We start from the raw sequence: 23538 nt of genomic DNA, 5'->3' as shown, positions 1-23538 counted from the left end.
CATAAATTCAAAACTCCATGTCCCACTTTTCGCCATTCTTCAATACATCAAAAAAAAACCCACACAATAATGTTCATCAATGCATTAATGAAATGTACTTTTTGAAAGAAAGTAAAGAAATTTTAGATATGTAAAACTCGTAAATTTCAAGATCTTTTAAAAATCAAAGAATATGAAATATCTGTTAACACTATTTCACAGTGAAAAATTCATGAAAGCATGAATGTAAGAAGCAAGATACAAGATACAAGATACAAGGGGGAAAAAAATTAAAAAAAATCGAAGACTTTGTTTGCTTTAAGTTAGTCGACACTGAATTTTCTCTCAGGTATTATTGCCTTTGCCATGAATTATGATGAATCCATGACAGCAAAAAGAATAGTGTGACGAACTAGGGTTCCAAGACGAGCCTTCACCAAACTATGTTGCATTTGTTGCCCATTTTTGAGAAAGAAAGAATTGAGCTCTCAAACTGGAGGATCCATCCATCTATTGACTACTTCGCTTGGCTTGAATAAGTTGGGCTCTCAAACTGCATTCCTTGACCTGTAAAGATAACTATTCAAACTTTTGTTCTTGATTCCTAGTTAATAAATAAGACGTGAGAAGATGTAGGCTTACTTGCATCTCGTGTGTTTGTGATAATAGATTTCCACATTCCTCGATCAGAATTCTCTCATTACTGATGCAACTTGCTAGATCTGAAGCTCCAATGTCGATATCTTCAGCCTGTGGCAAGAGCAATCCACTTACACAAGACACTACTAGTCTAAGCATAACATGATAACACATACAAAGATTACAAAGTATGGAACCAACAACAAAGACACATCAGAGCACAAGGAAAGAACTTTGTTCGGTCGGCATTAGAATTTACATCTTTCAAAAAGAATCTCTAATGGTCCATACAAACGCACACAAAAAGAAATTTCCCTTTCAAATTCCATACCAAGTCAAGAACTCATGGTCATCTAATCTCAAATCATAAGACACTAGTAGTCTAAGCATAATGTGTGATAACACATACAAAGATTACAAAGACGGTGATGGAAACAACAACAAAGACACATCAGAGCACCACAAGGAAAGAACTTTGTTCAGTCCCCATTAGAGTTTACATCTTTATAAAAGAATCTCTAATGGTTCATACAAACACACATAAAAAAGAAATTTTCGTTTCAAGTTCCATATCAAGTCAAGAATTCATGGTTATCTAATCTCAAATCATAACAACTTAGACTCACTTTTGTTGGACCATGGGAAATCAACAAAAACGAAATGAAATCATCTAGCCAAGGAAATTTAACTGATTTTAGTTCAACACTGTAATAATAATGATGTAAATCGATAGAATGAGGATAGAACATGTTGTGCAATGTTCATGTATATGTTAGAGGATACTGAATTGATGATAAAAAATCTTACCGCTACGCAGGATGAGCTTGTAGCAACTCTTTGTTTGTAGTAAGGAAAAAAAAACTATAGTAACATTTCATGATTTCTTTTCTAAATCTCACCTTTGGTTGAAATTTTTCCATGAATGACGACAAAGATTCCTCCACTATAAGCAACGATGAGTTCAGAACTTCTTCAAGTTCTCTGATATTAACCTACAAAATCAATAAACTAATAATCTTTAATCCCCAGAAAAAAAGAATTTGTGAGATAGAAAAATCAACCTAGAGGTACAACCATACCTTAACATCTTCAGCAACTGGGAGTCGAAGTGATGCATCCTGCAGAGCTTTAGTTATCCCCGAAAGAGAACATGAATACTCTTCTTCAACACTGTTCCATTCACCCAAATGTGCAATCTAAAATTCAAAATATTAGGCCAAGTTTAAAAATACAGAGCACAATAATGCAATAATCCACATATTTGTATCTAAATCTCTAGACACGATAATAATAGACAGATACAAGTGATGGAATTATATCAATATCTTTAAGAAGAACCACTCTTACTTGATGAGTAATGATGGATAGTAAGTTCCTACTTCTTTTCAGCTCTTCGAGCTGGACTTTTTTCTCCTTGACAGAGTTTTGAAGCTCAGAAATCCTAGTTGATGTTCCATATAGTGACCTCTGGAAACCATCCAAAAAATATCAGTATTTGTCTGACAGAATCGACAAGGAAGCGTTTTCAATTGCTATGGCTCTAACCTGGGCAATAACTCGCTTGGCTTCCTCTGTGGCCCGAGCTTTTGCATTGATAAATCTCCACTGCATGTAACTATTGTCAAGTAGCCTAAGCATGTGGATATCCTCCTGCCGAGCAGATGATTTGGGGACCTTTTTTGCCCCTGTAACGGGTTTAGCGCACGGCGGTTGGGGTGGCTTCAACGAAAAGAGCGGCCTACTGACAGATTTGCTCAGATTGAGAGGGTGCTGCTGTTGTCGGCTGGGCAACGCCGAGCCCAGGGAGCGGAGGCTGATGGAGTTGGTCGACGCTCTACATGAAGCATCCTCACCCGCATCTTGCCTTCTGGCGGACATGGTCGGCAAGAGGTCAACCTCTGGCATGGAGGACCGAACATCGCCGGTCGCCCTCAACCTGGATGACGCTGGAGGGATGAGGGGCGGGCTATCGCAGATTTCTCCTTGACTACTGACGCTGCATATCTCCGCATCTGAGAACGAATTCTCCGACGAGGTATCCTCCGATCGGCTCTTTTCTCCTCCACGAACGCTGCTTTCATAAGGAAAGAGGCTAACTTGCGCCGGCGTAGGGGGGCGGTTCTTTTTCGCTCTAGGGATGGCAGTAGCGGGATCAAGAGCAGAATGTGCAATCGGGGTTCCAGGCCTCTGTCGCCGCTTCGGATCGACTGGCCTGGCCGGAGGAGGGGGTTGCTCCGCCGCCTCGTGGTGGTTGTTGTCAGCGAAAAGTCGAACTACAGCCTTCTTCTTGAGGGTCCCGGGGGGCTTAGAATGAAAGGAGGTACCGGGGAGGGGAGTTTCGGAGCTGCGCCTGACGGCACCAGTAAGTGGTTGGTTCTCGTCAGCCTCTTCTGAAGGTACGTGGCAGGGGCTAAAGCGAGATGGGTGAAACTTCTGGATCGGATGGATCTTAGGCGACGAGTTTCTCGAGGAGGCGGCGACGTTTAGGGTTTCGTGAGAAGAGTAGGAGGAAGGGGAGGGGAAGGGTGAGAGGTACCGAGAGCTGACCTGCCTTGCGCGGGGGCGGCGCGGCGGCTTGTCGCCTGTCGGCGGCGGCGGCGGCGGCGGCGGAAGGGGGAGACCAAGGCGATTCGCCTCCGATTCTGATCCGTGAAGAGGAACGAACGAAGAATGGGGATCGGAATCCATGATCGTCGTCGAACTAGATCCAGATCTCTCCTCTCTCCACGCAAGAATTGGAGGAGAAGAAGAAGAACAAAGGTTCAATTTAGGGGCGAAGAAGAAGAAGAAGTAGCCGTTCGGTTGGGGACGAGAGCAACGGCTAGTTCTCACTTCTTTGGAGGTATTTATGTTAAGTAAACGTTTACCGTTTGTATTGTACCCGGAAAACATACCGCTTTATTATTGGATGTCTGATGGACCCAAGCAATGAATGTGAGAATAGCCAGACATAACTTTTGGATTCCGTTACCGAAGGATCCGTCATCGTTTTTCTTTGTATTATTACAAAAAGGAAATAAATTATTTAAAATAAATAAAGGGAATTTAATGGCCTTGAATAAGTCTTCAAACTTATAACTTTTTTTATACAATAGAAATAAATTCGAAGATAATTAAGCATTATTCTGATTTTTAATTACAATAGTTTGCATTACCGAAAATCGATGGGAGAAAATGGATTGCGATTTTTTTTAATGCATCCAAAATTAAACGAAAAGTTCTTTTTATTTTCCCAACTTGGGCAAAATCTCAATTTTGAACCTTTCTTCAACTTCTCCTTCTCCTTCTTTTTCTACCCCTCTTTTCGGGTTGCATGTTGCATTGTCTTCTCGTTAGTAATCCATCGAAACCATGTACCTTGCACGATGTGCCTATCAAGAGCCTATCGACAATATATGCCCTTGTTACAAGCCAATAGTTATACATTCTAAGTCATCCATAGGCGGATGTAAAGGGTGACAGGTCTGGGCCATAGCCTAGGCTTTCTTTAGCTCATTCTCTACTAAGTAGCATAGTAAAATAAAAAATATTATGTCCAATATACAAATTTAATTTAGCACAGTCCAAAATCTAATTCTCATTTTCCTCATTCTTGCCCAATGTTAAAAGCAATTGAATCATTGATCATTTATTTCATTTCATATGAGTCATAAGAGATACACAAGAAGTCGAAGGGTTGGGGTTTGAGAAGTTGGAGCCTGGAGGTAGGGGCAGAGTTGAGTGTTGAGAGAACATTTTTCTTGAGATAATAAAGTATGAGTTTAATTCAGATAGGATTAGAAATTGGTTTATAATTCTCAATTTTTTTTTATTTCAAGCCTAGAGTAGGGGCAGAAGCGTAGAGCTTGAGTCTTGAGAGAATTTTTTCTTGAGATAATAAAATATGAGTTTAATTCAAATATAACTAGAAATTTGTTATAATTCTCGATTTGTTTGTTTCAATGATTACGTGAGAGAAATATTTTTATTTTCTAGTGTCACGTTAGAGAATCCCATAATAAACTATTGTAATGGGCTTCCCTATGCAAAAAATTATTTTAATTTAATATTATACTTATCTTAGTAAAAGAAACTAAAAAAAGTATATTTTTTAACATCGTCAACCTAAAATATTTATAGAAATTTTTTTGATCATAGTGTTGTCAATTCTAAGATGTGGGACTAAAGAGAACTATATTTTTTATATAAAACAATCAGAGAAAATTACTAATAAACCTTGGAATTTTTTAGTGTGAATAGAAAAAAGGACAATAACGTAAATTCATTTTAGGCTTCACCAAAGAAGTTAGTAAATGGGGAGATTTTTAATAAAATAGTAAGATATGGGTAATATAAATCTATAGATTATATTTAATTATTTATTCATATTTAGATGAATATTTGTAAAATTTAGAATTAATGATGTATGGCTATTTAGTATTTAGTATTTACAGAATTATCAAAAAATTTTGTTGAAGCTTAGTCTTCTTAAAATTGTATTAGTTATTCTAGTTTTGCTTGAGATTTAACTATTAATAATATAATTGATTTGCTTAATAGGAGTTATTTTTTAGATTGAAAAATGGGAAATCATCAATCTGCTAGGAAAAATTTTATTATCGTTTTTAGATTGAAAATGGGAAATCATCAATCTGCTAGGAAAAATTTTATTATTTTTAAAAAAAAAAAAAAACCAATCTGAAGGTCCCTCAATTCCTAATGTCCCCCTTTCAGTAGTCACGTCTTCTGAATTCATAGAGTCTTCACTTTCTAATCTTATCACAGAACTATCTGTTTCTATTGAACGTGATCTAGAAAAGAAGAAACAAATATGTGAATATCCAATAAATGAACGAGACCAGGTTCGACGAACTTACCTAAATGTTAGACCATATCAACCGAAACTTTTGACATATCAACGAACATAATTTGGCAAGCAAACATGTAAATTCCAAGAACATTGGTATAATAAATTTCAGCGGTCGACTGGAATACTCTTCTTCAACAGATAAGGCATATTGCTTTTATTGCTTTCTTTTTCTTACCGATCCTACTCAAGCAAATCTTTCATTATTGGCTATCGATGAATTTAACATTGGAAGAAGGTATGTAATGGAGATAAATGTGCATTTCTCACTCATGTTGGTATTTAATCTTCACCACATCATAATACATCTTTGAAAAAGGTCGAAGGTCTCATGAAACCATCTCAGCATATTAACAAAGTAATGATTGTTGTATCAAATGAGGGAGTCTAGAAAAATTGTCTGTATCTTAAAATCACAATTACAAGTGTTCGGTGGCTTGCACGTCAAGATTGTTCTTTCAGGGGGCATAATGAATCATCTAAGTGATTGAATCGAGGGAATTTTCTTGAAATGTTGGATGCTTTTGGATGGCTTAATAAATAAGTTGAGGATGCATTGAGTAGTGCTGCGAGAAATAATACATATACTTCTTCAAAAGTATAAAAGAGGTTTTGAATATTATGGCCAATAGAGTGCAGCAGATAATTCGAAGTGAAATTAGGGATGCAAACTTTTGTATTCTGGTTGATGAAGCACATGATGAATCTAAACATGAGCAAATGATTCTTATCTTGAGGTTCGTGAATAACAACAGGATTCTGACAGACTGATTTTTTTGTAATCAAAAGTATTGTGATACTACCTCAACTCAATTTAATTCACCGTTGATGTATATACATAGTTTTTCCTTTCATTTCATCATTCTTTATTATCTCTATGGGTCAAACGACACTATCTAATTGTTGTTAGTGTTCTTCTTTGGAATAATCTTGAGTTAAATGATAGTTTCGAGGTTGCTTTTGTTTAAAATTAAAGTGTCTCTTAACAATTTAAGCTAGTGGACTAAGTGGGATTGGATTAGTTTTATATTATGCTTGTTTGGATTAGATTTGAATCCAAATGGATTTAATTAGGGTTGAACGCGCGTTAAAATAAGTGAGAGTTTTATTTATCCCTTTTAGTGTAGTAGGGTAATAAAATATTTAGAGAAATAAATAGGAGCATTGAATCTCAATATAAATAAATATTTTGAAAATCAATTTTTAAGTGGTATAAATTGTACTCTAAGATATCATCTATTTCAAAATTAGTGATGAAGTATGGACATCTAAATTATAAAAAAATAATTAATGTTTATTTATCCCATTAAATTTTATCTTCTACCTCCTTGCTAAATGTGACTTTTAATAATTTGTAATTTTTATAGATGCTAAAAAATAACTAGCGTGGTAGAATACATTCTCAGTTTTTTAAACATTTAAAGATCGAATATAGACCGTTGATCTGGATCAACTAAAAAAATAAATAAATAACTCCAAAAAGAAAATAATAAAGTTAGATTTTATGGAATTTATTACTTATTAGGGGTATTATGGGAAAAAAAAGAAATAAAAGGTCGGTCGGGCCATCTATACCCTAACGCCTTCCGCCATTACTCCATCTCGCGCGATGCCGATTCCGGCCGCTGTCTCCGGTTCTCTCTTATCGCCGGAGTCCCTCTCGGCCGCCGGGAGGGACGCCGACAAGCTCAGCCTCCCGTCGCTGCAGTCGAAGATGAAGTGCGACCCCGAGGGGTACGAGGCGGAGCTGCTACTCCTCTACCGCCACTTCGAGTCCTCCCTCAATCTTTTCCACCACCAGTCCGCCCTCAGCACCTCCTCGGACCCCGCCGTCGCCAAGGACCTTGCCGACTTGGTCTTGTTCCTCGCCCACGTCACCCCCTTTTACATGGATAGGCTCTCCGACTTCCCACGTAAGATCGCCGACCTCCTCCGCACCAACGCACGATCCCTTCCGGCGTCACTCAGGAGTCATCTCGCCCAGGCCCTGATCCTCCTTGTGAATAGGAAGGTATATGTTTGTCATATCACTGAACATGCTTTAAAATGGTCCTTTGAAGATTTCGTAGCATGCACATTCTATCACCTTTCTGTTGTGAAATTATTTGGTTCAAAATGCTCCTTTGAAGAGCGATGTGTTAAGACTACATTTTGTGATGTTAAGTTGTAGACGAAAGTATCTTTAACAAAGTGTTCCTTTGTTCATCTCAAAATGTTCTGAAAGATGTTTCTTTTCCTCAGTCCTATAGTTCTATAAGTCTGACTGACTTATGTAGAGATTGATGCTTTAACAAAATTTGAAAAACTAAATCTTGTGCTACCTTTATAAGCAAATAAGATGAGGTTTTGTTCTATTTTGCTTTTCCCCAATATTGCTCTCAAAATCAGGACACATATTGGGTTTCATAATGTCATTCGTCACCAGCCATTATGCACCTTTTATTGTATCTGATAAGTTTCTCTTGTTTTCAGATTGTTGACGTTGAAGAAATTCTCGAGTTATTTATGGAACTTCAGATTCTTGATGATCGAGTTTTAAGAAAATTGGCCTTTTCACATATTGTGCACTACATTTGGCGCATGAATCAGAAACATAAAAATGAAGCCAATAACCGGAAGCTGCAGAACATTCTATTTTTGATGCTGCAGGTTCTGATATTTTCATCAGATTCTTATTGTTTCTAGCTTGAATTTTGGGTATCATAACCTTTAATTTTGCTTGTATACTACCAACAAATAATTCATAGCCTCTACTATTTACCAACATTTGTTATGTTCTTTTTCATAGGGTGAGGAGGAACTGAAGGCTAAAAGGTCCCTTGTCATTCTTTGTGATCTTCATCGAAGAAGGGTTTGGTTTGACGACCGTACTGCTAATGCCATTTGCATTGCATGTTTTCACACATCTTCAAGGTATGTATTTAGATTATCTGTTTTGATGTACAACTGAATTTGAGCTGATTTTGAATCTCAAATCACCTGGGTTCAACTGTGAAAATGTTGTCATTGAACAACTAATCTGGGTGAAATTAGTTTTACAAAAACTACAATATTGTTTAGATTAACCAGAATGACATGATAAAATAGGAGTATTTGTTTTCAAGCTATGCTGAACATGAAATTAGCTAGGCTTGAATAGGATGTAATGCTAATTGGCTCATCTGCTTAAAGGTATTTAGAAAGGGATATATGTCTCAAACTAAAACTAGTTGATAGTCACAATGTCTACTCTTTATTTTTTTTAATTCTAACGTAGTTTTCAGTGGTTTATTATTCACAATGTCAATGAAATGGCATCCATTAGTAAAGGCAATTCTGATGCACGATACTCATGCATGTTATTTAATTTTGATAAGTATAATTATGTAATCGAGGAAGCTTTAAATGAGGATCATATAAGTCTTTGATACTTGTTTTTTTTTTATATCTATCAACTGCTAGATGTTGTAGAATAATGGTTTTAATTGGGCTTCTTTGTTTGTGGTCACCTGGTCATTAATTGTCGGGTTTTGACTATTGTCTTAATCTGGAAATCAGTTCAAGTTAGCTTTTTAATGGATAAACACAAAAGTTTAGAGTTAAGCTGCAGAAACGTTGGTGTCTAGAGCCCAAACTTATAAAATAACATCATGACAAGTGACATCAAAGAAAATGTGTGCACTTCGTTGACCTGCTAGAAGCCTCATGCATTTGACTTGCTCTTCATCTTGTTTTGTGTTATTTCACAAGTCTTGTTCCTATTTTGTTCAGGGTTATGATATCTTCTCTTTCGTTTCTTCTTGGTTATGAACGGGTTGAAGTGGACGATGACAGTGATGCTTCAAGCGGTGAAGATGATACTACTCAAGAACCAATCAATCTTAGCCGAGAAGCTATTTATAAGGTTTTTATACTAATCCTTTCATCTGCTCATATGTTGGTTTGGGATTTTGCAGTGTTTTGTCTATGGTTAGGCCATATGCATTTGAAACCGCTGTGAACAAATGCCCTTTTCACACAAGATATTCTCATAGTTGTTTTACTTGCTTCGAAAGCAGTTTTATCAAGTAATTGATGAAAAGATGAAATACTTCATTTTTTTTAGAAACTTGTTCTTATGCCTCCAATGCAATATCATGAATATGCACTCATCCTATAGATTAAGTGTTTTAGCTTTTGGTTAGCTTTATAAATGACTGGTATGGTTACATTATTTAATCAACAATTATATAGTGTATACTGGATGTTGAATTTGAAGTATTCAATTTTGAATTATTTCACTCGTAAAAGTATAAGCTCTTTTGTTACTTTCTTTCTTATCTCTCTTCAAAATTTTACAAAATGATTCAACTATAGAAATCACTCTTTTATTGCAAGTTGCTAAATATATTATTTTCCACATCAAGTTTTATATGTCTGTTGAAATGTAAATGTTTAGTAAGTGAGCAAATGACCCCCATCACAAAGAGTATTTTCCACATCAAGTTTTATATGTCTGTTGAAATGTAAATGTTTAGTAAGTGAGCAAATGACCCCCATCACAAAGAGTATTTTCAAGTTGTGACTTTTCCAATTTTTTTTTCACTACTTAAATATTTAGTAAATAGGTTATAAGATGATATGAAAATGTTCAAAGATTAGTGATTCTATAGTTAGGTAAACTTTGTAATTAGAGTTGAAGGTGCAATGAATAAAGGGAGGCCAACGGAAATAATGTTAGCATATTAAAATGATATAAGAGAGCTGAGTATTAATAGCAGTATAGCATTGAACAGAGTTTACTAGAATGATAAGGTCCATGTAGTTGGCCGCGAATAGTTGGCACTAAAACAGTTTGATGATGCTAACTATTCTACTTTAAGATATGTCTCCCTTTTTTTTGTTTTGTTTGATTGCCTTTTTTTTTGAATAAATCCACAAGCCTCTTTTCTAGTAGTCTAGTATTTGTTAAATAAGCTAACTTGAAGTATTTGTATCATACTCTCCACCCGTTGATCTAGGTGAGTTTGGCTTACATTTTCTTGTAATTTTCTTCTTACACTTTGACTATTTATTTCTATTACTTCCAGTATAGTGACTAAAGTTTAATCTTCCTTTTCATTAGCAGCCTGCAGTAATCATTGGAAAGTCTTCTCTATAAAACTGTTGTACTAACTGTTTCTCTTTGATTTCCTAGGCACAAAATAAAGGCACGAGTGCCAGCAAGAAAAAAAAGAAGGCAAAGCTGCAGCGTGTAATCCGCAACATGAAGAGACACCAACGACTAGCATCACAGAATAATAGTTCCAGTTACTATTCACCTCTTTCACATTTAAAGGATGCACAGGTTGAATAGTCCCTCTTCTCTAGTTCAGTGAACGAAGTCCTTGTATGATCTTGAGTTCTTGACAAGTTTCAATGGATCTTAGGGTTTTGCTGAGAAACTGTTCTCCCGTCTTCAGAAATGCAATGAACGCTTTGAGGTAGCTTTTTTATCTTTCTCTGAAATTTGCTTTCCACTATCAAGCAATTTGTGTTGAAAATTTGTTGATTAATTGTTTCTGTACGTTATTATTAATCTGATGGAATATCTTCTTAATTGCATTTGTTGTTATTTTATGATAGTAATAGAACTCTTAATTGTGGCAGTGCCAAGACATCATCAGTATGCCATATTTAGTAAAATAACTCATTTCCACCCAATTTTCTGAGGAAATAAAATGGAGGAATTGGCTACAATTCAACGCCTTACTCTCTCAAAATGATAAATTGTTAATTAATTTATTTTCATTTACCTCCTATTTGCAACCAAATAAGCATATTAACTGAGAAATATGTTAAAACAGTCAATGCATAGTCGTTGTTGATGACCTTTACTCTAAATCTCACATAACCTTTACTCTAGATCTCTTATAGCCATATGCATAGTCGTTGTAGAGAAAATGCAGACTAATTTATATTAATCTGATGCTAGTTAAATGAGCTTGGCTTTCTGCATGTTGCTTAGTATTCGAACTGTGGCATTTCTTTCGTTTTTGCTTTGCATGCAGGTTAGGATGATGATGTTGAAAGTAATTGCCAGGACTGTTGGAATGCATCGTTTGATTTTGTTGAATTTTTATCCTTTTCTCCAAAAATATGTTCAGGTATTCGATTATTTGGATTAATAATTTTCTGTTTAGCATATGTTAGCTTGAGGCTGAGCTAAGTTTTTATTCTCAGCCTCATCAACGTGATGTCACAGAGTTGCTTGCTGCTGCAGTCCAGGCCTGCCACGATATGGTAATGTTTTCTTGTTCATGCTTTAATATCAAGCTCATCTCCGTGTTATCATAGTCAAGCCAATCATTTAAAAATGTCTCCTCTTTGAGTAAAATTGGTTAATAAAGCCAACTTGGTTTTTAGGTACCTCCTGATGCAGTTGAGCCATTATTCAAACAAATTGTTAATCAGTTTGTTCATGATCGATCTCGCACTGAGGTATTATTGAACACAAACTTTGAATCATATATATATATATATATATATATATATATATATTGTTTTCTATTGCTATTATTTTTGTTAATTAGTTGAGTAAAATGCAAGATAAGATTGCGTACAATAGACGGCATATGTTCCGTCTCTTTTCCGGGACTTTACATTTGCGGAAGTTTCATGCACCGGGCTGCCCTCTTTTTATCTATTGTTATTATTTTTACCATGTTTGAAGTTGAACCATTGGCCTTTTCTATCTTGTTTGTCAGGCCATCGCTGTTGGACTGAATGTTGTCAGAGAGATATGTATCAGAATGCCTCTGGTATTGCTTTTCATCTAGCCAACTGTTCAAATTTATTGCTATTTTTTTGTGCATCAACATGTATGAAATGCATTATTTTTTATCACTATTAAATATGCATGTTCATTTGTCTCTTTTTCTATACAGATGCAAATTTTTCTTAACCATGTTTAGCTTTGCAACATGCCATCTGTCATTAATCGTATTCTTCTTTTTCTTTTTCTTTTTTTTGTCAAACTTTAGGAGAATAACACTGTTATATGACTAGTCAACTACAAACATAAAAGAAGTTGTTACAGTCTTGACATGAATAGTTGGCTTACTAGACATTCTTCTTGTTTGCAGTTAATGAATGAAGATCTCCTTCAAGATTTGGTCTGGTACAAAAAATCTCATGAGAAGGCTGTTTCCGCAGCAGCTCGTTCCTTGATGACTTTATTTAGAGAGGTTAGAATATGCAAAAAAAAAAAAACTAATTTTGAGTTTTGACACATGTTGAGTGATTGATAAACCTGTTTCATTTATCCACAGATATGCCCTTCATTATTGGTCAAAAAGGACCGTGGTCGGCCAGTGAATCCCAAAGCTAGGCCTAAAGCTTATGGAGAAGTTAGTGTGCCTTCTGATGTGCCTGACATCGAGCTGCTGCAACATGATGACAACTCAACGGCTTCTAGCTCTGATGGGGAAGCTTCTGCATCAGATGTGGAGGAGGATGGTAGCAACAAAGAGCCAGAGGGCGAGAATGTTTCTTCAGAAGATGGAGAAGAAGATGATGATTTTTCAGATGAAGGAAATGAAGACGAGGATGAGGAAGAAATTGACGAGCCAGAAGATGATGATAGCATTGGTGTGGATGAAAATGATAGTGATGATTCTGATAATGATGATGAAGCAACCCAGTACGACTATGATAGTGATGTCAGAGATATGGAAGAAACTGACATGAATGTGGATTCCTCCAAGTCTTCCGTGGAGAAAATGGCTAATAAGAACTCTGATGAAGATGATGACAACAGTGATGCTCAAAGTAATTCAGATGATGATAATGATGAGAACAAGGATGGGATCAACACCAAATCAAAGAAGAGGAAGTTTGTGGATTATATTGGGCAACTTAATGCTTCAGAATCAAGTCTTCGTGCCCTTAAAAAGCTAGCTATGGTCAAGACAGCACATAAAGCATCTGATGAGACTGATGGAATTCTTTCTAATGAAGATTTTCAGCGCATAAAAGAATTGAAGGTATGATTATTGGAAACTTCTTGCTAAGTTTTGTGTGCATTTGCTGCATTGTTTTGGTAAACTTCTTGCTAGTTTACCATGTAGGAATCTCACAAGCCTTCCGCCGTATTTATTTTCTTTGTTCTAACATGGATGCTATGAAAGCTCGATTGTGTGTATTGTACCGATGTGCCATGCAGGAATCTCATAAGATTTGCTCTTTGTTATAAATCTGTAGGCAAAGAAAGAAGCAAAACTGGCTATGGCTCAGCATGGAATTTTACGACACAGTTCAGACTCCAAAGGCTCTTCTTTTAAAATCCCTTCTTCTGAGAAACTGAGTATCAAACCTGTGGATCCTGCTATGCTTGAAGTGAGTACTCGATACCATCTTTTTTTTTTTAATCTCTTTCTGTAATACTGCTGCATATATACAAAGCCAATCAACATACTCAAATTGTACCAAACGAGACCTCCCTGTTTGCAGCTGTCGATCTTCATACAAAACCTGCATGATTGTTTTGAACAAGCAATGATTGATAGTTATAGTCAATACTTTCTTGGTGCACTGAACTTCAACTTGTAAGATATACTAATTCTCATTGTAACTCCTTACCTGTTTTCCTATAGGCCCACATTAGGCGAAAGCTTACCAAGGAGGAGAGATTGGCAATAGTAAAGGCTGGGAGAGAGGATAGAGGGAAGTACCAAGCCAGAGCTGCGGTGAAACAGAAAAAGGTGAAGTTTGTTTTTTGGTTTCAATTCTTTCCAGGACAATATGCAGTTTTTTCTAAAGCCACAGCTATATCTGCTATTCGCAATGGTTGATTGAGTTATATTTATGATCCACGTATCCATTAGAGATCCTATTATATGTTGAACTTTTTCCATCAGTTGGCATGCTAACCATCTAAAATTCATGCATCCACTACCCTATGTGGCTAACCCGCCTGTCGTCCCTCTTATGAGTTACTCCTTTTCACTCCCTGCACCGAAATGTACATTCCTACTTGCTGTTATAGACTAATACAGATATGCTGCTGGTTAATAACAGACTGGTGGCATGAGCAATCGGCAAAAGGAGCACAAAAAGAAGATGCCTCTTGCTGCGAAACGAGCAAAGGTGGCTCGATCCAGGCAGGAAAAGAAGAAGCAAGACAGGAGAACAGGGAAGCAGTTCCGTGGAAGGAAAGCCTGGAAGTGAAAACTGTCAGATGCTTCTCACCCCCCATTTGCAAGCAAAGAAAAATAATTTATAACCGCGGGAATTCCTTCGTCTAAAAAGTTCCTTTCTTCTGTGGCCTTCCACTTTATTAGGTGATGGTTCTTTAAGATGAGCTGAGTAAATTTTGAGTTGATTCAAGTAAGATTCAGTTACCATATTTAGCCCATGTATTTATAGTTTTAGTCAGGCTGGGCCAGTCACTCTTTGGAGGTTGGTAGTAAATTTTTGTAGGATCGGACTAGTCACTTTTAGAATAATTTTCATAATTTTTATGGGATTGAATTGGTCATCCCATCCTTAAAATTAGTCGTGTAAAAATAGATAATATCAATTTTTTAAAAAAGCTCAGCATCAGAGGAAAACTTAGGACATTTTCCCCGCAAGTTTGATGAACCCTATTCATCCTATCTTCATGAGCTTCACACAACAGATTGAGGCTATGCCAGGCTTCATACTTCAGAAGGGTTATTTTATGCTTCTGAAACTGTCTATGGCGCACTGTAATTGATGGCGTACTATACGTAGGATGAAAAATCTGGTACTGTCTTGCCTAGTTCCTCTAAAACAAAGATATTTATGACACTTAAACTGAATATAATTAAATAACTGAATTAGGTAAGTCTAAGGTCTAGTCCAGACAAACAAGTAGGAATGACAATCGATCGAGTAAATCGATCCAATCGAGGAGTAGGTGAGCTTCTCTTATTGCTGTTGACTTTAAGGGTAGATCCATGTGAAACGTGAAAATGTGTTTCATGGACAATATCGTGAGATTAAAGATGGTTTATTCATAATTAAAAATGATTTATTTATTAAAAAAATGTGAGGTTAAGCTTTATCAAATTCAATTCGAAATAAATGTTATTTATTATACCATTTTAATTAAAACTTTGAGTCTAACATTTTTTTTAATATATTTTGATAAAATTTTAAAATAAGATCATACTGATTGTTTTTTAGATTAAATCTTCAATAAAAGTTAAAATTATGGTACGACTTTTTTTTATTAACAATGTCATGCGATTTGATTTCTTGAAGACTTATTGAAAATTTAATTATGATTCACGACATGTTCTTTTATGGTGTTGTTTTTGTTTACGATAATTAAAACTTAATAGTGTGTTTTGTTGAATTAATGAACCTTTGTGACTTGATGATGTGAATCATGCCTCAAGTAAGATTTGACTTGTTATTTTATCTATATATTTTATTAATGTTAACTGTAGATTAGATCATCCATGATTCAACTTAACTTGACTCGATGTAGATTATGTGTTGACATAAATCATGATCTAATAGAGGTTAGCCATGGATGGCTTAGCTCCACTCAATCCCATCTCACATGTTTAGCGTGTTATTATTTTAATTGATAACTTTTTCAAATTTAGCGTGTCATTATTTAGGTAAAAAAAAATAAAAGAGCATTTCAAAATTATATAAATCATTAAAAGAGCGTTCTTAAAATAAAAAATAAATAAAAAAAATATATCAAAGGATGTCTTATTAAATATTTTATTTCGAGGATACTCATGAGGGCACCCACATTCATGTATTATTTGATGATTAATAACATCAAATAATGTGTGCGTATCAATATGGGTGCATATAGTCCAGAAATTAAATTCTATTAATCCGTTAATTTGGATTGATGTGGCAGTCCAGAAATTTAATACTATTACTCTGTCAATACTATTAAATTTTAAAAGAATAATATTGTGTTATTTTAAATAATAATGATTTGTATTTTTAAATAATAATAATATATAGTAATAGCCCGGCCCAACCGCTCTTTCATAATTTCATTTCTTTTAAATAATATTTTAAACAAAATTAAATTACTTTTTTTAAAAAAATCATTATTTATTTTAAATAATATTAATTTAAAGAATAAGGATACCATGGGCCATGAGACCATAAATAATGAGGGTTGATATTAAATAAATATAGATATGTATTAATAATAAGAATGTGTTAATATAATGAGTATGTGGCACGATATTTTTCTCTTAAATATGATTTTAATAAATTTCGGATTGTCTGTTATTCTATCAATAAGTAATCCAAGATTCTAGACATTTATTAAAAGAGAAAGAGACTCATCAGGACAAAAAATACCATAGATGCAAGATAAGAAAAGAATGAACCTACTTCATTCCTCGACTTTATCTGACCCTATACTTTTTGAGAGGGTCGAATATGAATTAATGAGACTAATTTGTACCAATGCGGGTATACATACTTTTAGTATTATTTTAAGATTTACATAATAATTATTATATGGTATAATAATTAGTTGTAGCTGTTATAATTTGTAATCGTTGAAGGATTTTAACGAAATTTAAATAATTTGGATCAAATGAGTAAAGAGTATTTTTTTTATATAATAGTGTTCCAAATTTAAAATTTAGGATTTAACTATAATTATAGTTGTTATGATTATTAAAATGATTTTGACCCACTTAAATAATTTAAATGAGGTTTAAGTAATTTTGATCAAATTGACCAAGTATCTTTTAATATAATAATTCTTTGTGTATAATATTTTGTATTAAAATAAAATATATATATTTTTATATTATAGCAATTATTCATATTATAGTAGCTATAAGTAACCTTACATTAATATTTTTTTTTATTAATATATATATATATATATATATATATATATATATATATATATATATATATATATATATATATATATATATATATATTTTTTAGTAATTATTTATATTAGATATATATATATATATATATATATATATATATATATATATATTTTGTAGTAATTATTTATATTAGAGTAGTTATGAGTGAATATATGATGACTAGTTTGACTATGCTATGGGGCAAATTAATAAAAATATTAATGGAAGAAAAAAAAATGATAACGTCTACAACGCAGCTCAGAAAATAATAATAAACTCATGACTAAGTGGATGTGTCATAATTTTGAAAAATTATAAAGAGTATTTTAACACTTTGAGAGCAATTTTTAACATGTCAAATACTTTTATTATATTTTAATTTTACTTAAAATATCGATATATATTTAAAAGTTTTAATAATCGCGCGACACGTGATGGCCAATAGTGATAATAGATAAATGAGAAGAAAATATTATTAGATAATATATATATATATATATATATATATATAATTTTTAATATTTTTCATGACATGAATCACGTTTAAATGGCTTTTCGTAATAATAATGACATAATATTGTTGAAGATAAAATGTGGTTTATTCGAATCTATAAACAGAGCATCCACCACCGCCCCCAGGATTGCAATTGTTCCGTCTTTCCTCTCTCCTCCGGCGATCTCCTTTTGCTCGGCCTCGCGGGCGTCGATTCCCTCCCTGAAAATCTGTCTTAACCAGGAAAACTAAGACGATCCAGCGTGCGAAGGCTTATCCGTTTGGTCTCCTGATTCTCCTTCGCTTAAGAACATTCCTACGCTGCGATTTCCGACCCCTTTTTGGGTACGGGAAAAAGGTGAGTACAGAATCGTGGCTATTTGTTGTGTCTAGAATCTATCTTTCCTTGGGGCTTAGATTGGGGGTTTCTGGTTGACTTCGAGCTCGAGATGTTTGTCGATATTGCGCTCGATGTTATGCTAGTTCTGGATGCAAGATCTGAAAGTTGGTTTTTTTTTTCCTCTTCGTCTTCTTTGCTCTCGGTGGGCGAGTTGAGTAGCACGAAAGGCTTTTTGTTTCAAGTGCATAATTAGATTGTTTTATGTTGCCTGATGGGTTATATGCTGCTGTTTGAGCGATTTTGATCAAAGATGACTCTTGTTAGTAGTTAAGCTTTAGTCCCTTTCTTCGAAATTCTGTTGTTAGGAATCTTATGTTTAACTCGCGGCCCATTTTAATTCTCTCCACATCAAATTGAATGAACTTCACTTGTGTGGCTACAAAAATTTGAGAAACTTTACTCCTTGCCCTTCTGCTGTTTTTCATGTTCTTCGTTTCTGCAACATGTTAACATGAACAACTTGTTTTATGTCTCGTCTTCCTCGATCAAACTGTTCTCTGCAAGATTATTTTGTTTTTTTTTCATCGTTTTTTAATCAATTTTTAATGGAGAAGGGCTTCGACACGGTATGCATTAAAGATGGTACTAGATTCTTTATAGTGGGCGGGACCTATCATTGTCTGTCTTTTTCTCTTAACCTTCCCCATTATCTATCTCACCAATCCAATCAATCTACAGGAGAAAAAGTAGAACAGGCAAAAAAAACTCCCCAAGCAATTACCAGTTGACACTTATAAACGAATCGTTGGCGTGGGCAATGGAGCCAAAGTTATTTGTTTGAAAGCTGTTTTGGAATTTTATGGAATCTCTTTACTTTCAAGTTTCCATTTGCGTTGTTTTTTAAGCCTTGTTATAATAGTGAGCTTTTTGTATTTACCTGGAACAAAAAAGTCAAAATCCTACCTTGAAAGACTGACTCAATCAAACGTGATTTTTTTACTTGTTACCTCTCCTGAACCAACTGACCAAGCTTTATGACCATTCAATCTATATTTTTTAATTCTGTTTCCCATGTCATTACCTAGAGGATCTATATAAATAGGTGTACGTTCATCTACTTCAACATGCACATCGCCATCTTTCAATGTGTCCCTTCTTATTTAAATTTCTTTAACTTGTATATCTGTGTGAAGAATTTATTTATTGTTACAGTATTTATACAGCAGTAAAAAGCAAGTCAGCCAGCTGTTAAGAACTGCCTAAATCTCAATTGTTGAATTAATTCTTTTCCACAAACACACATCGCCCCTGAATTGGCTTTACTATGATTCCTTGGATCAGCTCATGCTCACACATGTTTTCTACCTAATGATCGGGTGTGCTACTGGATAATTTTCCCACCTTATTTCTTTACACAAAGAATATTGACACAAAGATCTAGCTTACATGATACCATCAATAAGTTTTATACTGTCGCATAACATACCTCCAGACATGACAAGCATGTAAATCTACCATATCATAGAGAAGCAAATTTTCAAATATTTAGCAGTTCTCTGCTAATCTGAATATCTTCAGTTTTTTATGCAACACTTGAAATCATTCTACAGATTTACATAGCATTATGATCTTTTGTTGCAAATTTTCTTCCTTTATCTGAAGGGGAGCAACAATCTACTCAAGAGAGAACCATGTCAATATCTACCAGCCCATCGTCAGTTTTGACTCCAAAATTGCACTATGATAATGATGAGGATGTTGCTTTGCTCACTGCTGTTAATGATGAGCACGGGGGTGTCATTGTTGAAATGAAGGATCCCATGAATTCTACAGATTTCAGTATTTCATTAAGAACATCCTTAACAAATTGGAAGAAGCAGGTATTATGCCTATCACTAAATTGTTGGGTTAAATCATTCATTTCCCATCTGCTTGGAAAACAGTTCTAGTATGTAAACCGGTTAGTGCATACTTTGTGAAAACAAGTGTTTCATATGCCAAGTTTATTAATAGTTTAACGTATCTGTTAAATGTGGACAGATATATGGTTGCTCATAATTATCAACACACACAGTTCAGACCTTTCCCCTTGTTTTAGAAAATATGGTATATTTGAGTGCATAAGTTTATAGATAACGATTAGTCAGTTCCATAGCACAATTCTGATGTGATTCCATGTAAACTGCTATGCAACTGACCTTGCGTGTGATTTACACTAATTATAAAATGTATAGTAACTTTAATCAAGGATTCAAACTGTCTTACATTTTTAGAACTGGCAAATGTGAAAAATGATATCAAAAGATAATAGTTGAGTCTACATAGTATGACACTAGAACAAAAGCTACAGTTGAAAACTTGAATGCCTCACTGTTTTCTCCAGAAAATTGACGAGTGCTAAATTGGAAGATAAAGTTGAGAGTATATAGTAGACAATTTAAATTTGAGTTAAAGTCACTTTAATTTAGGCACCTCCTTGGTGGCCTACACATCTTCCCTGTATGGCTATATCACCAATATCACCTCTATGCTCGTAGATTGTTTTAGGAACTTCAACTGTGCGTTTATCTTAATTTTTGCACCTTCACTTGGAAAATTTTTACACAGATTAGGTTTTTTGAGTAAAACAAAAATTATTTTTCTAAAATTCTAAAACTTGAATTTCACGTGACAATAAATATATCTCTACCTTGAAGGAATGGAATCATTTTACCTATTATTTATTTATTTTTGTACATTGAGGCTTGAGCAACCTGCTTTCTTTTCTTTTCTTATGTTTAGAAGGCTAGTATACACAAAATTTATACAAGCTTCCGTTTTGAAGTATAACATGGATTAGGGAATATCCAATGAGTACAAGGCTTTTTGTTTCTTGGGTTTTGTTAACTTCACTTTTATTGGTCAACATTTCTTGGAGGTTAATGGTTGGCATTACTTTTTCAATTCCTTTTTCAGGGTATAAAAGGTGTGTGGATTAAGCTTCCAATAAAACTTGCAAATCTTATTGAAGTTGTTGTTCAGGTAATTAATCTCTCAAGATAATTACTAATACAAACTTATTATCTGATTCTTATTAAATGTATTGTCGTATCCATTCAAATATTAAACAAGAAGGGCTCCCTAAATAATTTCAAATGCTATGCAAATCTTACATGTCCTAGCATAATCATGGGTTATGTCGGTCAACAAAATTTCTTAACCATTTGTATTTAGACTATTCATAGATGCGGATGTCCTATTTTAATGCTTAAATTTTATGATATCATGTTTTCCACACACACACACACACACACACACACACACAACATTCCCTTCTTTGTGGATAAACACATGCTGCATGATTTATCCTACATCTCTTCACATAATTCTTACTAGCATTGCTTTTAACACTCTAATTTATGTTGATGCAGGAGGGATTTTTATACCACCATGCAGAACCAACTTACTTAATGCTGGTTCGTTGGCTTCCTAATACTCAACACACGATACCTGCGAATGCCTCACATAGAGTTGGAATTGGGGCTTTCGTGATGAACGATAACAGAGAGGTATCTTAAATGAAAAAAAATGCTTTGCTTTTCAATTTTATACATGACAGCTAAAACCTGCAGGCATGGTCCTTGTCTATCTATGATCTATCTAATGAAGATGAACCACTATTGTCTTTTCCTTTGTATATCAATATATATTTTATGATGTTTCTTTTATATTTTTCCTGGCTTACCATTGTTTTTGGATTGTTAAATGTATTGTTAGATTTTGGTGGTCCAAGAAAAGAATGGCATACTTAGAGGATCAGGGTTTTGGAAATTTCCTACGGGAGTTGTCGAACAAGTTAATATTCCAACCTCAAATATAAGGCAAAATACTAATGCTTCTGGACAAGAATTTCTCTCTAATAAAAGAACCTCGTTTGTCATTGTAGGCTGAAGATATACATGTGGGAGCAATAAGGGAAGTAAAAGAAGAGACAGGAGTATGTAATAAATATGAACCTTTATTTTGATTTTCAATACACAAAAGAGAAAAAAAATATACAAACTTGGGAGATGTTTTGTAACATCAATCAGTCTAAATGAGTTTTCTGTTTTCTTACAGATTGATACTGAATTTGTTGAAGTTCTTGCATTCAGGTATTGTTATAGACTCATACTTTTGTAATGATCATTTATAATCATTGTTCTGAATTCATATACTGGTGAAATTCCATGACATTTATATCAGTGTATTTACGCAACCTTAGGGCCAATGGAACATAGGTTGATAGATTATTCTAGGAACATCTTTCAAATTCAATCCTCTTAAATGTATCATTTCGACTGATTACAATGCCAGTAAAAGTCACTATGTCGTTTTGTGTTGATTGTGATACCGGATGCTTTTCATCTGTTTCTTATAACATGAACAGGCAGACCCATAAGTCATTCTTCGAGAAGTCAGATTTCTTCTTTTTATGCTTGTTGCGCCCTCTTTCATTCGACATTCACATACAAGAACTAGAAATTGAAGCTGCCAAGGTAGAGATCTTTTTAATTTCATCTTTCTTCACCTTAACTACATTCCTTTAGTTACTGATACATTAGAAAGTAACAACACATTGTGTTCTCACATTTCTTTAGAGAAAGAAATATATGTTTCAGATCGGTCTAGTATCTTGTTTGCTTCAATGTTATCGAAAATTAATGCAGATGCAAGATGTAATCATACGATCAATTTCATTATGCAGTGGATGCCAATTGAGGAGTATGCAGAACAACCTTTTGTCCAGAATCATGAGCTGCTGAAGTATATTCTTGATGTTTGCTTGGCAAAGATCGACAAAGGCTACTCTGGATTCTCACCTGTTCAAATAAGCTCAACTTTCTTTGGCCAAGAAAGAGAGGACTGCCTCTTCCTAAACAGCAGAGACTTCAATCATTAAAGACCTGTTGAATCCTGAATTCAAATCCTGTAGAGCGGCCCTCTGTAGGCCCCTTTTCGGTTCCAGTTATGGTGGACTTCTTGAAGACCAACATAAAAATCTGGATAGCCAAAAAATGGCATATGAGGGGCTCCTCTAGAGGATTTGTATTCTTGTAAATGTTTGTTTTTGATGTTTACTGTTCTCAGTTGCGATATATGACTTCAAAACAACTATATGTCCATTTTACATGAGCTGTACTGTGAAATCATTATGATTAGAGGATGCATTCGCTTTAGTTTTGACATGTAGACACTTAAGTTAAGTGGGTCGATTTTCTAGTTGATTCGGACCAAAATGTGACCCAACTGATTTTTCTATCACTGATCAGATTATTCCCCATCCTGTCGTGTGTTTTTGATCATTGTTATTGATATACCCTGGTATATCCATCTGGGATATGAATCGCGTGGGGAGTATGTACCGCTCGGGCATATCTGCCCTGGA

At 34.6% G+C, this 23538-nt stretch overlaps 3 protein-coding genes across 4 annotated transcripts; 2 read left to right on the top strand and 1 right to left on the bottom strand.

Annotated features, from left to right (window-relative positions):
- Positions 1–200: 200 nt before the first annotated feature.
- LOC122009252 (protein ENDOSPERM DEFECTIVE 1-like) lies at positions 201–3395 on the bottom strand. Its single transcript, XM_042565344.1, has 6 exons — positions 2164–3395; positions 1966–2085; positions 1698–1814; positions 1518–1610; positions 622–729; positions 201–546 (listed from the first exon to the last, which is right to left on the bottom strand). The coding sequence occupies exons 1-6, from the start codon at positions 3304–3306 to the stop codon at positions 490–492; spliced, it is 1638 nt and encodes a 545-aa protein (XP_042421278.1). The 5' UTR covers positions 3307–3395; the 3' UTR covers positions 201–489.
- A 3631-nt stretch (positions 3396–7026) lies between these two features.
- On the top strand, positions 7027–14953 carry LOC122009240 (protein SDA1 homolog). The gene is made up of 15 exons (XM_042565321.1): positions 7027–7475; positions 7937–8113; positions 8253–8377; positions 9215–9347; positions 10620–10769; positions 10852–10905; positions 11473–11568; positions 11645–11704; positions 11828–11902; positions 12169–12222; positions 12547–12648; positions 12733–13446; positions 13664–13798; positions 14056–14163; positions 14480–14953. The coding sequence occupies exons 1-15, from the start codon at positions 7074–7076 to the stop codon at positions 14627–14629; spliced, it is 2535 nt and encodes an 844-aa protein (XP_042421255.1). The 5' UTR covers positions 7027–7073; the 3' UTR covers positions 14630–14953.
- Positions 14954–17882: 2929 nt separating this feature from the next.
- Positions 17883–23336, top strand: LOC122009260 (nudix hydrolase 2-like). Of its 2 annotated transcripts, XM_042565356.1 has the most exons (9): positions 17883–18149; positions 19794–20011; positions 21087–21152; positions 21542–21679; positions 21888–21965; positions 22057–22107; positions 22230–22264; positions 22540–22648; positions 22858–23336. In XM_042565356.1, the coding sequence occupies exons 2-9, from the start codon at positions 19823–19825 to the stop codon at positions 23050–23052; spliced, it is 861 nt and encodes a 286-aa protein (XP_042421290.1). In that variant the 5' UTR covers positions 17883–18149; positions 19794–19822; the 3' UTR covers positions 23053–23336. The 2 variants fall into 2 exon arrangements, with proteins under 2 accessions (XP_042421290.1, XP_042421291.1); XM_042565357.1 differs by lacking the exon at positions 17883–18149 and having other exon boundaries at positions 19772–20011.
- The last annotated feature ends 202 nt before the right edge of the window (positions 23337–23538 follow it).

Source organism: Zingiber officinale, chromosome 8A (genome assembly GCF_018446385.1).
Source record: "Zingiber officinale cultivar Zhangliang chromosome 8A, Zo_v1.1, whole genome shotgun sequence".
NCBI classification, from domain to species: Eukaryota; Viridiplantae; Streptophyta; class Magnoliopsida; order Zingiberales; family Zingiberaceae; genus Zingiber; species Zingiber officinale.
The sequence above is the reverse complement of the archived record's forward strand: the minus strand, read 5'-3'. Positions and strand labels throughout refer to the sequence as shown.